Source organism: Charadrius vociferus, unplaced genomic scaffold (genome assembly GCF_000708025.1).
Source record: "Charadrius vociferus isolate BGI_N301 unplaced genomic scaffold, ASM70802v2 scaffold129, whole genome shotgun sequence".
Lineage (NCBI taxonomy): Eukaryota > Metazoa > Chordata > Aves > Charadriiformes > Charadriidae > Charadrius > Charadrius vociferus.
Genome location: NW_009661374.1, coordinates 2,808,136 through 2,822,265, shown reverse-complemented (window position 1 = coordinate 2,822,265; position 14,130 = coordinate 2,808,136). Strand labels below are relative to the sequence as shown.

The 14,130-nt window shown below is 41.2% G+C and overlaps 2 protein-coding genes across 2 annotated transcripts in view; one reads left to right on the top strand and one right to left on the bottom strand.

Annotated features, from left to right (window-relative positions):
- Positions 1-8,783, top strand: part of RTN4IP1 (reticulon 4 interacting protein 1) — a 27,761-nt gene extending 18,978 nt beyond the window's left edge. Inside the window, exon 9 of the mRNA XM_009893849.1 lies at positions 8,667-8,783. Within this exon, the coding sequence (XP_009892151.1) occupies positions 8,667-8,783 (117 nt within the window). The remainder of the gene's footprint in view (positions 1-8,666) is intronic.
- A 2,804-nt stretch (positions 8,784-11,587) lies between these two features.
- Positions 11,588-14,130, bottom strand: part of AIM1 (absent in melanoma 1) — a 43,001-nt gene continuing 40,458 nt past the window's right edge. The window contains exon 21 of the mRNA XM_009893847.1: positions 11,588-11,676. Coding sequence (XP_009892149.1) covers positions 11,588-11,676 — 89 coding nt within the window. The remainder of the gene's footprint in view (positions 11,677-14,130) is intronic.

Sequence of the window (14,130 nt, the reverse complement as noted above, 5' to 3'; positions counted from 1 at the left end):
GGAAGAGCAGGTGTTTGGAAAGAAGGCAGGAGAGAATTACTGGAGGAAGTGTATCATAATTTCCCATAACTAAGTGAAAAGAAATGTTTGTATTTGAATAGGAGGGAATAAGTGAGAATTTTAAAAAAACAAAACCAACCACAAAGCAATTAACAGTGTAGCAAGAAGACTTGGGGAAGCCAGCAAAGTGACCTCATGTAGTTGAACACAGTTTTGAGTGAATACAGTTTTGAGTAATGCAGATTTAGTTATTTTGAAATTTCAGTGAATCATCTTTTCTGTTATAGACATCTTAATTTTGGGATTGTATGAAACGTGAATAGAAGAGCAATTGGAGAGCCTTTTTTCAGGAAACTATAAGTCATGGAGGGGATTTAAATGAAGGAAATTAAAAAGAGCTGAAGGTTTAAAGAGATGTTACAGTAAGTGAAGCTTTGAAGAGCATACCCCTGAAGCAGTTACAGATCATGTTGATTTGACAATTTTTTTTTCTTTTAGTGCTTTTGCACCAATACAGATTTTTAGTTCTGATGAGTTCATCATCTTCCTTTGTGAAAGCAAAAGGATTCTCAATCCTTCAGTGGATGAAGAATAAGCAAAAAGGGCATTTTGTTTAAAGATACTTGGTTTTCACACGGATGATCTTTGCAGCAAGGAATAGAGATTTGCAAAATGTCAGCTATGAGGAGGAGTACTTTTAACAGCCTTTTTTAATGGGGAGAAGGAGAGGATTTGATGAGCTGGTAGTGCAAGGAAAGAGAATAATTTTCCTTTTGTAATTTACCTGCACATCAGCTGAGTTCTGAGGATTGTAAAACCATTTTCAGTTTATGAGCTGTTTTCTCTGTCTTGTAGATGTCTTGCAAAGAGGCTATTGTGAGACTGGGAGACTGGGGGGGGAGACTGCTGCAACAGCAGGGGGCATGGAGAAAGTCAAGTATTTCCTTGTCAAATTTTAGAGATACTGGCTACTTTCTAAACTGCTGGGAAGTCGCTGTTGTGGGTTGAACTCCGACAGTTAATTACGAGCCAGTAAGGACTGGCTTAATATGGGCTCTACCAAATAAGTTGATGAAGCGCATGTCAGAAGCTGGGGGTCTCTTTCCATGGCAGCATGTTCCTGGTGAATTACAAGGTTCTCATCTAAAACCAACTGAAATCAACAGAGCGTTTAGTTCAGGTCACAGATCTACTGGCATACTGTTCGCTGAAGCATCGTCACCGGTCTCTGCTGCCAGCACTGTCACTGAAAGGCTTGTTAGGAAAGTAGTTTGTTGAGGTCAGTGTTGTGGATTTAAGATTAACTATCTTGGGTTTTGCTACTTACTTAACTTTTTCCTCCTTTCTAAGGATGTGCCATTTCGTCCTTGGTGAAAATATACCAAGCTCTTTTAACTACTTAAGTTTGCAAAAAGCCTGTAACTTATAATTGAGCACTTACATTGCCTTTTATAAAGCCTGATGGAGGAAGGCAGGCTCAAGAGACTCCTTAGTGTCGTAAGGGGGAGCACTAAGTATGTTGTATGTTCCTGCTGGACCATGATAGGATGTGGGTTAACACGCAGCCCTACAGAAATTTGAAATTTTCATTTTAATTCAGTGCCATTTAATGCAGCACAGGTGTGTGTGCAGTATTTCTGGTGGCTTAATGCTCTTTCCTTCAGAGCAGAGTTGGACCAGATGGGCTGATGGGTGAAAGTTGATTTTGCAGAAGGAAAGCTGAAGGACAAGTAGGGTCTCCAATCATGAAATGAATAGAATCATAGAATGGTTTAGGTTGGAAGGAACCTTGAAGATCATCAAGTTCCACCCCCCCTGCTGTGGGCAGGGACACCTCAGGTGTTGCTCAAAGCCCCATCCAGCCTGGCCTTGAACATCTCCAGGGATGGGGCATCCACAACTTCTCTGAGCAACCTGTTCCAGTGCCTTACCACCCTCAGAGTGAAAATTTCTTCCTAATATCTAATCTAAATCTCCCTTCTTCCAGCTTGAAGCCGTTCCTCCTCATCCTATCTCTACATGCCCTTGTAAAAAGTGCTTCCCCAGCTCTCCTCTAGGCCCCTTTTAGGTACTGGAAGGCTGCAATAAGGTGTCCCCGGAGCCTTCTTTTCTCCAGGCTGAACAATAGATCATTCTCTGTGGTGTTTGCTTTCTAGATAAATGTTACAGGACAGGCACACATAAGAAAAATGATTGCATGCCTATATTAATGTAATTTGTGTGTAATGTTGACAATACATTTTGCTGAAGACACTGGATTGCTTTGGACTTAGCACCTGCTGTTGTGGTTTGGAGGACAGGATGCTGACTGTTCTTTGGCCCTGCTGCTGTCTTCCTGTGCAATGCTGTACAAATCACATAACCTTTTGCTACCATAATTTCTCTATCTGCTAATGAGGGCCAATGCCCTTTGTCCACCTCTGGTGATTTGCTCTGAGATACCCTGTTAAAATGTGGAATGCAGTTGTTTTCTATTGCTAGTCTGTCTTTGCTATTCAGGAAGCAAATAACACAAATGGATATGGTCATCCACTTTGGCATTACCTGGGTTTTGAGTTGCTTGGATGGCAGTGACTTAAGATGGCTTACATTCTTCCTGCTAGCAGAGGTTATCACAGCTTTTTGACTCTGTATCCTAACCCATGTGTATTGATTTGCTTCCAATTCATCTTGTTACAGTTCTGCAAGTAACTTTTCCCCTGGCCTTTGTTGCACAACTGTTGCAGATTTTTCCCATCAGTATGAATATCAAAGAGCTAATGTAACATAATGAGTCCTTGAATGTTCTCCAAATCTGGCATCTCTAGATGTGGCCTTCTCTGCAGTAATTCCAGTATTTGTCTGTATGGCTGTGCTAAGGTATCTTAAGGTACCCAAGGTGACTTGCCTTTGGGTGGTGCGCGCTTTATTCTCCCTATCTGAAAAAGAACACTAGGGTAGCAATTCTATACTTAAATGTCTAAATTCTCTCTTTAGTCACTCACCCTCTTTCTGACAACCATCTTTCTCCATGCTAAATTGCAAAGCTTGCACATTTTTTTTCCTGTCTTTTTTTTTTTTTTTAATTTTGTGTTGTCTTGTTGCAGTGCTTTTGCTTGCCAGGTTGGTTGGCGAAAGCCCAGAGACGTTGATCAAGGAGAGGTTGCCAAGAGCTCTGTTGAGTCCTTTCTCTTCCAAAAGGAATCTCTATCTGCATTTTGCCACGGCCACCAAAAAAACCACTGTGATTTTTATTAAAACACATCTGCTCCTCTTCCTCCAGGCCATGGTAGCTTGCTTATGCTCTTTATGAAAGTGCTGTGTGATTACACCAGAAAATGTCTGTGAAGAAGACTAATGGAAATTTTACATACTGTGGAGAGATAGGGTTTGAATATGTAAGTTCACATAAACCATGATGAGGTCTGGAAAAATTTTGTCATGGACCAGGTATTTAATCAAATGTTTTGCCTCAGCCTGATGTAATTGCATATTCTGTAGAAATTCAGTCCTAGTGTTTGGTGTTCTAGTCTCTCCTTGTGTAGGAGGGAATTATGTCTAGCACAGCTCTTGTCTGTTGTGAGTTTAATTTGCTGAGACCTGGGGACATGCAGGACTATTCTTCTAATATATATAAAATATATAATATGCTTTCATATATAAATATATATACACTCATATATATATAACTGTACAAAGGTTTGTTCTGTCTTAATTATATGGTAGCATTGCCCCAGATTGATTTAATTACCAGCACAAATATCAGGACAACCACCATGAACGTGACTGCTAGGGGATTCCAGAAGAGAGAGTTGCTCTTTCCTTTAGTTAGTAAGTTTTTCAGCATGGTTCAGTAGGTAACTAAACCCAGGAGCTTCCTCACTTCTACTGATTCAAGCGTGGGCTAACCTGGCACACACTACAATTCTGGGCTTGTTCCAGTTTCTTACTGCTCTTCATTGTGTTCTGTAGAAGCTGTTTTGCCATAGCTAATTAATGAACTAGAGATTTTTTAAGCCTCTTTTGCACTCCAAACCATACCCTGATAGCCTGCTTAACTGGGTTTTATCTTCTAGCATTTTAACAATTGTAGATGATACTTGTGAGTTACTGTGGGCTGCTGTTAGAGGCTTGATGGAAAGAATGTACCTTGGCTTGAAAACCAAACAAAACCTGGTAATACAGTTGTTTGTAAGATGGCTGTGGGAGTAGATCCCAGGACACATGCCTTCCATTCCTGTGCCTTAACCACTGCACCACCATCTTCTTACGAGGTTTGAGACTGGATCGGTGGATCATTTTTACTTCTGTTAGGCATTTGGGACAGAAATATTAAGTACCTGGTGTCCTTTAATGTGCTCTGGGATGCAACTGCATGTTTTCTGAAATACAAGTTAATCAAAAACATAGTACTGTATAGTTGCAAAGCTACCCATGCAACATGAGACCAGAGCCAGCTGTTCCAGAAGATAAGAACTTTAATCTTTGTCTTCAGTGAGGGTTGACTCTAGAACCAAATGATGGCAAGCAATCTGAAGCTCAGCATACATTGTTGCACACCTTTTTAAGGGGAAGGACGGATGAAGGAAAGGGTGGGATTGAGACCCAAAGAACATGAAACTTGAGTACAGCAGAGAAGGAGATGTTCAGCTAAAGGGAAGAAATGACAGAAAGAGCAGTGTCCCGAAACAGCATGTTTTCTGTGAGATGACAATTAAGTCCTGAAGAGGTAACTAAACATTTAGTTACAGGACAGGGACTGTTCTTTGTAATGATTTCTATTCAAGCCTCTTGTCGCTGGGAGGCACTCTGCAAAGCAAGGCTGCCCTGCAGTTTTGACACGGCCATCCTTTACAAACCTGGGGGAGAGCCAGTGCACTGTCATTGCCCTTGGAGAGAGGGGACTTTTTTTCTTTCCCGCTGTGAGCTAGGCGTGCTCTGAGGGCCGCTGGGGTTCGGTTGATCTCTCTCCTGAGAATTTCAAGGCTCTAGCTCTCCCTCCAGCGGCTTGAAGCAGCTCCACACGCACGGGAGCGAGTTGTTGCCAATACGAGGATCAAAGCTGTCTTCATTCACTTCATGTTTTCTCGCTTGTCCCCTCCTGATAAATTCAGACTGTGTCCTTGCTACCACAGAAATGGGGGCCCCCAAGGGTGGGCTTGAATTTGCCATTAAGAGGGAGTGTGTCCTGCTGACCAGTCAACTCCTGCCAGTGCCTGTTCCCTGCCTGCTGCATTAGGACCTGGATTGCCTGTGATAGCGCTTCTGTGCTCTGTGTAGGATAGCCTTAATCAGCATCAGCAATTGCTCTCTTTATTTTTCCAAACACATGAGTTCATTTCAAGAGACCTGAGATATAGTATGTCCTGCATAGGAGAGAATGAAGAGGAAGAAAATACCTTTCAGGCCCAATCTGTTTTCAGATAAACATTTCAATGCGTGTGTGTGTAATCCTTTCTCTCCCAGACTTTAGTTTAATCCCTTTTCCCTGAACAAATAGGTGTCCTCTGGCAAGGAACTGATGTGTAGCTGTAAATAGGCAGTGTTTTTATTATCCAGTTAATCTCCATTTATTATCACACATTCAACAAACAGCAGACTCTCCCCTACTTGTTTGTCTGTTCACAGGAAGAAATTTTATCTTAGTCAGTGGATTATGGTAAAGGCTGAGTGAATCACTGTGCTGCAACATGGTCAGCCCTTTCAGGGTTATTCAAACAATGGGACTGACCAGCCAGCCAGATAAAATGTTTAATGCTCTAGATTGTCAGGATCATCAATTTAGTATTCATGTCTCTCTATAGCACTGCCTAAAGCCAGCGGTTAAATGGAGCTAGAGGTTACATCAATGTAGCAGATGGGCTTTGAGTGTGTGGTGGCTGCCATACACACCGTGTTTTGAACTGGGAGGCTGAATTTAGGGTTCCCCTGAATCCCTGTGTCACCACTTTTCAAACGCGATGCTTTGAACTTTACCTAATAGGCTGGGGACATAACCTACTTTGTTCTGTCAGGGTTGTAAGCTGCAACCTACAATAAATGACTGCAGGTGTCAGAACATTGAAGTATCTTGTTCATTTTTTCTCAGTTGCTGCATGTGTCCGAAATTAACTTCTGCCCTTCCCCAGAATCCCTTGTGCTTCACATCCCTTGTGCTGCCACACTGCTTTCTTCCCCGAATACCTTTCCCCTCCTCCCAGCCTCTTGCCCTGCTTGGGTCATCTGTGTCCATGCTCCAGCAGGCCGAGTTTCTGTATTCTTTTCTTTTTTTTTTTCCTTAACTGAAGCACAGCTTTGTATGTAACTGCCATTAACAGTAAGTACTTGTACAAGTGCTGCACTCGTGCTTGGCTCAACAAGGTTACCGCATTGTTTTTTCCCAGGCTTCTGCTATGAAAGCAAGGGTTCGTCTTCCTCAAAACAGTCACTACTGATCAGCAGCACGTTCCTCCTGCTGATAGTCACAGCAGCTGCAGTTTGCTCGGGTGCTCAGTTTACCCAAAACCATTATCTCATCCAGTGTTTTTGCTGCCCTGAGTCCATGCCCCTGACTTTGCTGATGCCCGTGATGACATTTCCATTCTGTGCTGGATGCTGACCAAACATGATTTTGTCTTGAACTTCATCATTCATTCCCCACATTTCTTCCCCAGTTGAGCAGCAGCAGGTGTTACCCAGTATCTTTCTGGCTCCTCCGCTGGGTGTTACTCTTCATTGTGCTAGAGGGTTGTTTACAGGGATTGTCCTGGCAGAACAAGGGGAAGACATTACCCAGCCTTGTACCCCGCAGCAGGGCAAGTTTGAGGCAAGGTTGAATATATTTATTTGCACAGTTGCTGTCATAGTGATTTGCCTGTTACTTCTGACTGTTTCTTTGGAAGGGGGTTCACTCATTCCTATTTTTCTGCCATGTAAAGTTTTACACTACTGCTAAGCTTGCCTTGACAAAAATAAAAAGGCAAATCTAAGGACAAGATTAGGAGATACTGCAGTGTAATAGATTATTGATGTCTTGGATTACTGTTATGATATAAGCAAAGCCAGTAGTTATGATTATTGATGTCTTGGATTACTGTTATAAGCAAAGCCAGTAGTTACTTAGTGCAAAGCATGGGCTTCAAGGTAAGGCACTGTGTATGAATAAAGAAAATTAAGTGAGTTGAGAAAAGGACCTACATGAGCACAGACAACTATCAGATTGCATTTGTTGCGAAGCATGGGAGGGTGCTGGGTGGTCGGGTGCTGCTGCTTGTGAAATGTGTGCGTAGGAAAACCTTTCTGTGGTAGTGCTGCACTTGCATCTTCTGAGCAGCATGTCCAAATACTTACCCCCTTGCCTTCTGGTAAAAGGAAGCAAGCCTTTTGAAAGACGGCACTGTTCTGATGCTGGCAAATTGTTTGTCTCTTTATTGCTGTTGTATTCGTTTTCTATTTAGTGAGATGTATGTCCTACCAGGAGAGGGCACTTACCAGTTTTGGAGTATTCAACAAGATAAAGTGCTCGGTAGTAGCTGTGAGGAAAAAAACTGAAGATGTTTTTTCACTGACACAAGTAACAAGGATCTTTTTCTAAGCACCATAAATAGGGTGTTTGGATCTTTGTTACTTCAGATCTTCATCACTGCAAGAGCTAGCTGCAGACTCATCTACTGTTTATGCTTTCCTCTGGTAAGAGGATTAGCATCCGTTCATCAATGCAAGAACATGCACTGGGCTGGTGTTACGGGGTCCAAGGCAAGAGACTAACCTCAGGGTAGGCAGGATCTTTGGGAAGGGGTGCGGGAGGTACTTTTGTACCCAGATCTTATTTTCCCTTTAGGAAGGCTGATGCAGAACGTGATAGAAAAAAATCTTCCCACGGACAGGCAGTAACAAGTATTTTTCAGAAGGAGCTGGGATTTCTGCTGCCTCTGTTGGTACACTATGATGTCTAAAGAAAATGCTCATAGGGGTTTTGGGCTCCTTACTTAATAATGGGGACAGCGAATAGGGTAGTTTCACCTTCATTATTAGAAATTAGTCTGAAACAATCCAGACAGCTACTCTACAAAATTAATGCCAAAATAGCAGTTGATGCAAGCTGGGCTTAATGATGTATGCCTATTGGAATACACAGTGGCTGAGTTTTGAAGTGTATCTAAATGATTCAGCAACAAATGTTTGTGGACTTTTTTTTTTTACTTCATTTGTCGCCGAGTCTTTTAAGGGTACTGAGGCAAGTACTGATGCAGACAGGCACTAGCTTCATAGGTATCTTTAGAACATGTGACCTTTTGAAAATTCTTGGGTTTAACAAGAAAACCAGTAAAGAAATATGAGAAAAAAGCGTTCTTCCTTTTCCTCAGTGTATCATTGTGGACAACAAACAACCGAAGCACAATGTCATCTTTAAAAGGGACTTAGAAGTTAGAGCCTTGCATGGTGACTTTATTGTGAAGTCTCAGGTGGGGGCTCCAAACTGTGCTAGTAGAGATGTTTCAAAACTTGGGCAAAGAGCAGCAGAAAGCATTCTACTGCATGCAGAGGGGTCCCTGAAAAAAAGTTAAAAATTAGAGACTACAGCATTTGGCAACTTCTGCCCTAAATACTATAAAGAAACCTCTCCACTTTCTTAGTACAGTTTTGATGTGTGAAGGTGATACGTTATTTTATTCCTAATACAGGATCACTTTTTCTTTATTCTGTAGATTCAACCAGTTATCGATCAAGTCTTCTCTTTTTCTGAAGTTCCAAAGGCTTTTCTGAAATTGGAAGGAGGACATGCACGTGGAAAAACAGTGATTGATGTAATTAGTAAAAAATAAAGTATTTCTAATCACTATTTTGCCCTCCGTTGGTCCTTTACTGGTAAATTACACTTGAACATGAATTGGTACGTAGCAACTGTTTCTTCTTTAAAAGCTCACACAGGATGCATAATTTAAAAAAAAAAAAAAAGTCTTGTTTTAGAAAAGCCTCTCTTGTTCCTTCATACTCTGCCTGTTAATACGCATACAAGAAATACTAATGTCCCGTAGGTATTTCTACATGAGAATCATGTTAAGAATGGAGTTGAGACTTTTGCAGAACACCCCTTGCCCTTGGGATAAGAGGAACAGCTGGCAGCATTTTCGGTTTGTAGATTTTGGAGCTTTTATTTTGCAGATGTTTTAGGTAAGTCCTGAAATGGTGAGGCACACTAATTGTCCACATGAAACTTGTGCTGTCCTTTTTAATTTGGCGTTTCCTATTTCTGTTCACCTTGTATTAATATATATTATTACTCAATCTAGTTCATTCTAGGGGCTTTGAGCAACCTGGTTTAGTGGGAGGTGTTCCTGCCTATGGCAGGGGGGTTGGAACTCGATGATTTTCAAGGTTCCTTCCAACCTAAACCATTCTATGATTCTCGGAATCTCTACACTTCTCCTATATTAAATGGCCACACTGCTGTCTCAAGACCAGTACTTTAATCTTGATATAGCAAATCTCATGGCATAACATGGAACAAAATCAATCTGTAACTGATAATTATTCTAATTGCCTAACTCCTGGCACAGCATTTGTGCAGATAGGCTAGACATAATTTTGTCAGTAATCAGGAGACCCCGTTCTTTCTATGCCCCCTATCGCTGCTGGTGCTAATGAAGTGCTTTGAGGGGTATGTGTCTGTTGGTCTGGTTTTAAACTTCCCCTGCAATTATGCAGATACATCGAAGGAAAATGGTAACCTCTTAATTGCGAGCTGCACATTTACTGTGGTGCAGCTAAAGTGACGGAAAAGCGATTCATGCAGTGCTCCCACCGGGGGACAGAAGCAGCAGCCATGTGAACTGTGGCCCCATGTACAAATGCACTGAACACACGCTGGTATAGGAGAAGCATCCATTCCTCAGAGCCTGTAGCTATTCCACACCACGCATTCACTCCTCATTAGCCAGCTGTTGCAGAGGAATTATGGACAGAGAAAGGCACAAGAGAGAAGCAAAATGAACTGTAAAATGTCAGCTTTGTACCTTTAAAAATAATTTCAATAAAAGTTACCTAACTTAAATTTATTTGTAAAATGCTATATTATATATATAGCAAGAGCACATCAACATGACAAAGTACCACTGTTTGGAACCAATAACATTTTCTATGAAGAACTAAAAGCAGCACATTTCAGAGCAACAAAACTTCAGTACGTCTGTACAAAAGGAGGAAAATTAGTAAGGCACTTCCTCTAGGGTGGTAACAATAAAAGCACCAGTATCCTTTGAGGCAATGCAATAGTAATGAAAGTGTTAATTTTAAACAGACTTACTATGCAAGACAAAGGCCTGGATGCTCCTAGGAGCAGCTTGTAATAACACTGGTCTAAGCCAGAACAAAACACAGCAGCATAGTACAAGACTTTGTATTTTACCTTTTTGCCAACATTTTTAAGGAAAACTAAGAAAACCAGATTAACAGCAGGGCAACAGAAGAACCTCCTGCAATCATTAGTGTATCTTGTCACAAGCCCTTTACTAAGCCAGTAATGCTTACTTTGAATGGGCACAGCCCTTGTGACTGGGCACGTATCCAGGCTCGGCTATACCCCTTACTAGAGCAGCCTGACAGTTCTGCCCAGGAGGCAGCAGCCCACCACAGACCTTGCTCTCCAGCATCACCAGAAACCCCTGGGGGTCTGGCATTCTCCCTGGTAAGCCCAACCGGCAGTGGCTGAAAAACTTCGTAACCATGGTGCTTAGGTGCTTTTGCAGTCACGTAGAGTGACACTTTCCCTAAGAATTCCTGTTTTCTATATGATTCTGGAGTTCAGGATCTGTTCTAAAAGGTAAAAAATTTGACTTGGCAAAATAGTAAAATACCCATAACTCAAAAAGTTAGGCAGCCTAGCAAATGGGCAAGTTCTTCACATTCCGATGCATCCTTTTGCCACCCCTCTCTTTTCTAACAAACATCTACTAATTTACATCATCTCTCTACATGAGAAAATCTAGAATTATTTCATTTAGGACTCACTAAATTAGCATACTAACTATATTTGAAGCCACATGTTAAAAATTCTTTGGATGTGCTGTGTGCTAGCAGTCTTTAAACTTTCAGTAAACATAACTTTGTTCCAGTGAAACAAATATATTAATTTCCAGTAGTAAATATTTCTCTATACTACATCCCATAGGTCCAAGTTGCTATACCCACATACACATTGCACTCCTGTCCTTTATAAAATAAGCTTTAATTATTTTTAGCCCTTCTCTCAGTTAAAAAACACTTTTAAAAATAATTTAAAATTATGTTTATTGACTATTCTGGATTAACTACTCACTGACACAACTGTAACTCCATGGGGTCTCTCCCACCTTTAGTTCGTCTACTCTAGCCCGAGGCATAACTACCACTCCTTACCTTGTATTGAGTTGTAATGATTAAAAAAAAAAAAAAAAAAAAAGGTTGAGAGATACTCAAGCTTTTATAGGGATAATAATCTTAGATAGAGAGGTGAAATCATTCTGTTGGTTGTTCTTTGTAAAACTGCAAAGAAAAGACAAAACTCTCATTGTATCCTTCAGAGACGTCAGTGCCGATTCTAGTGTCCAGAACAGTGGCCAATTGAAAGATCATCTTTGCTTGTTTGGGTTTATACAATTAGTGGTTCCCAACACTGCGTTAACTTTTCTTCGTTGACTGTGTTGACAACAACATGGTCACGATCATATTGTGCGCCCCCTGTAAAGAAAAATTTCAGAGAGCATAGATTATCTTTGAAATAAGAGACACGCACTCTAGGTTTCAGAGCAACTCTAAGAAGTGCTGGTGTAGACAGTTTCTCTTCTCCTCAAGACACTGAGAAGACAAACTGATTTTCATCACCACCCGCTATTGGAATTCAGTTTGAAACAGGGGAGGCTGCTGGCTACTCTCCACCCCTTCAGCCTCCCCTCAGCTTTTTCAGCCTAGACGGGAAAGGAACGAAACACGGCAACACAGTCAGTAGTAGCTCCTGTAAGACTGTCACTTCCCAAAAGTCAAACTTGGCTGTTCAGTTTCCCCTCAACAGTTGCCAGTTATCACTAAGGATGATGTTCACACGTTGAAATAAGTCCTGCTGCTAACAGACAATAGGAGCATTGACCACACCAGGGACAAAGTCTGATACTCATTTACTCTTAACCATTGCAATCCTGTATTTTGAGCAGCTGCATCACAAGTTGCCATACACAGAGTATGACCCAATGTTCAGCTGTTTCCACTGGCACCTGAACATCCCTGAAGGCAAAATATAACCCTTTCCTGGGGGGGCTTAATTTACTCACCTGATGCAATGCCAAACATGTTCCCATAGAAAAGCACCATTAGTATTCTGACTTAAGAAACTTGGAAGCACATAAACCTTCAACTCGAGCTGCAGTCAGATATGACTCTTTTTTTTCTCTAGTACAGACTGCAGAAGCATAGGACACATGCATCTCATATAGTGCAACACACCTGCAATGGCAGGTAGCATTCCCACTGGAAGCAGCCACCTGAGCCAACTATTTATACAGAGCACCAGGAGACTCCTATGGACACCATCTTTCATCCCGCACCCCTATAGCCTCACCCTCCTGTGGTGAGCAAAAGACAAGCCTGGCAGCTGAAGGCTTGTCATGGGTGTAACCAATACAGATTCAGATTCTAGCAGATCTCAGAAAGAAATATGCCGGGCACCCGGAGTTCTGTATGGGCAGGCACATTCAAGAGCAGCTCTTGTACTAAGAAAATGCCATCTCAAGCACCTTAGCTGATCTCCGCTTCAGGATTTTGGGGGGAGACATTCTGGTGCCACTGTCCCAAATCAGAAAGGTCTCTGGGAAGGTTAACACCAACGTGATTTCTCTCCTTGCCATCACTAGGCAGTAACTAAAAAGCAGTAGAAATACTTGCAAAGTCCTTCAAAAAGAGAGTGAAAAGAAGGGAATATCAGATCAAATACTCCCACAAGAAAAAAAACTAACCAGCAGCTACAACAAAACCCCATTAGCTACATAGTTCAGTTATCACTGCAAGCGCAAAAAATATTTTGTAAGCAGCGTCTGATAGAACGTGAACATGTTAGAATGGGGAAAGATGGGATTTTTTCCAGTGGAACAAGAGAGTATTTTCTTTGCTAGAGCAGTGCTCTGGATAAGGCTTTGGATATACGCCGGTATATCCACAAGGTGGCATTGGTAACTGCGCAGTTGAACAACTGCATTCATTTGCTGAGGAATTCATTAATGCTCAATTTGTGGTCAAGAATGGATCAGCAGAATTGGCAGAAACAGGTAATGTTCCTACCAGGCTTTCTCAAATAAAAGCTAAAAGTACCTACCTCTTTCATATTTACCATACAGATTAACTTTTTTTTTTTAAACTAAGAGTGCATCTATACTTTCATCACCAGACGCATCCATTGTGAAGTTCTTCAACTATAAATGCAGAATACATAATTGCTTTTCACATGATTAACTGAAGACAAGGCAGCACAATACTATTTCTCCTTGTTTGATGCAACTCGGAACTGAATTTAGAAACAGGTATGCAGAGTCACTGTGACTACAGATGCTCCCTTGAACTGGATTTTTTTGGGTGAGTTTATGACTAATCATCACTAGCTTTTTGTGGAAGTAAAGAGAATTTGTGACTATCTGTGCCAGTGTTGTATTATGGTCAGACATTAGATAACCCTTTTCTCACAGTTCTGATAGTCATGTCCTTTTTAGTTCTAAAGTGCTGACTGTTGAATCTTTTTTTTTTGTTTTGTTTGGGCGTTTTTTGGTTGGTTGGTTTTTGTGGGGTTTTTTTTGTTTGTTTGTTTGTGGGGTTTTTTTTGTCATTACTGCAATTAATGTCATTGCATCAATGCAAAATTAGTTTTAAAAGAGCTAAAAAAATTAACAGCTACAGAAAATGATTACTCCCCCCATCCGAAAATGCAGTTATGTAAGAACACCTGGTTATGCTAATTCTGCCAATCATTCCATTTGCTGCTTTTTCAGACGTTCTGTGAAACTATGAAAACAAAGTTCAGAAACAGTATCTACATGAATCAAATTGCTGTGACAAAAGTGACTGTAAATCACGCATCAAGTGTGCACAGACCATAGGCTGCTATGGCAGAATCTCATGTTCACAATAAAGGTATAGCCATTAATAAACAAA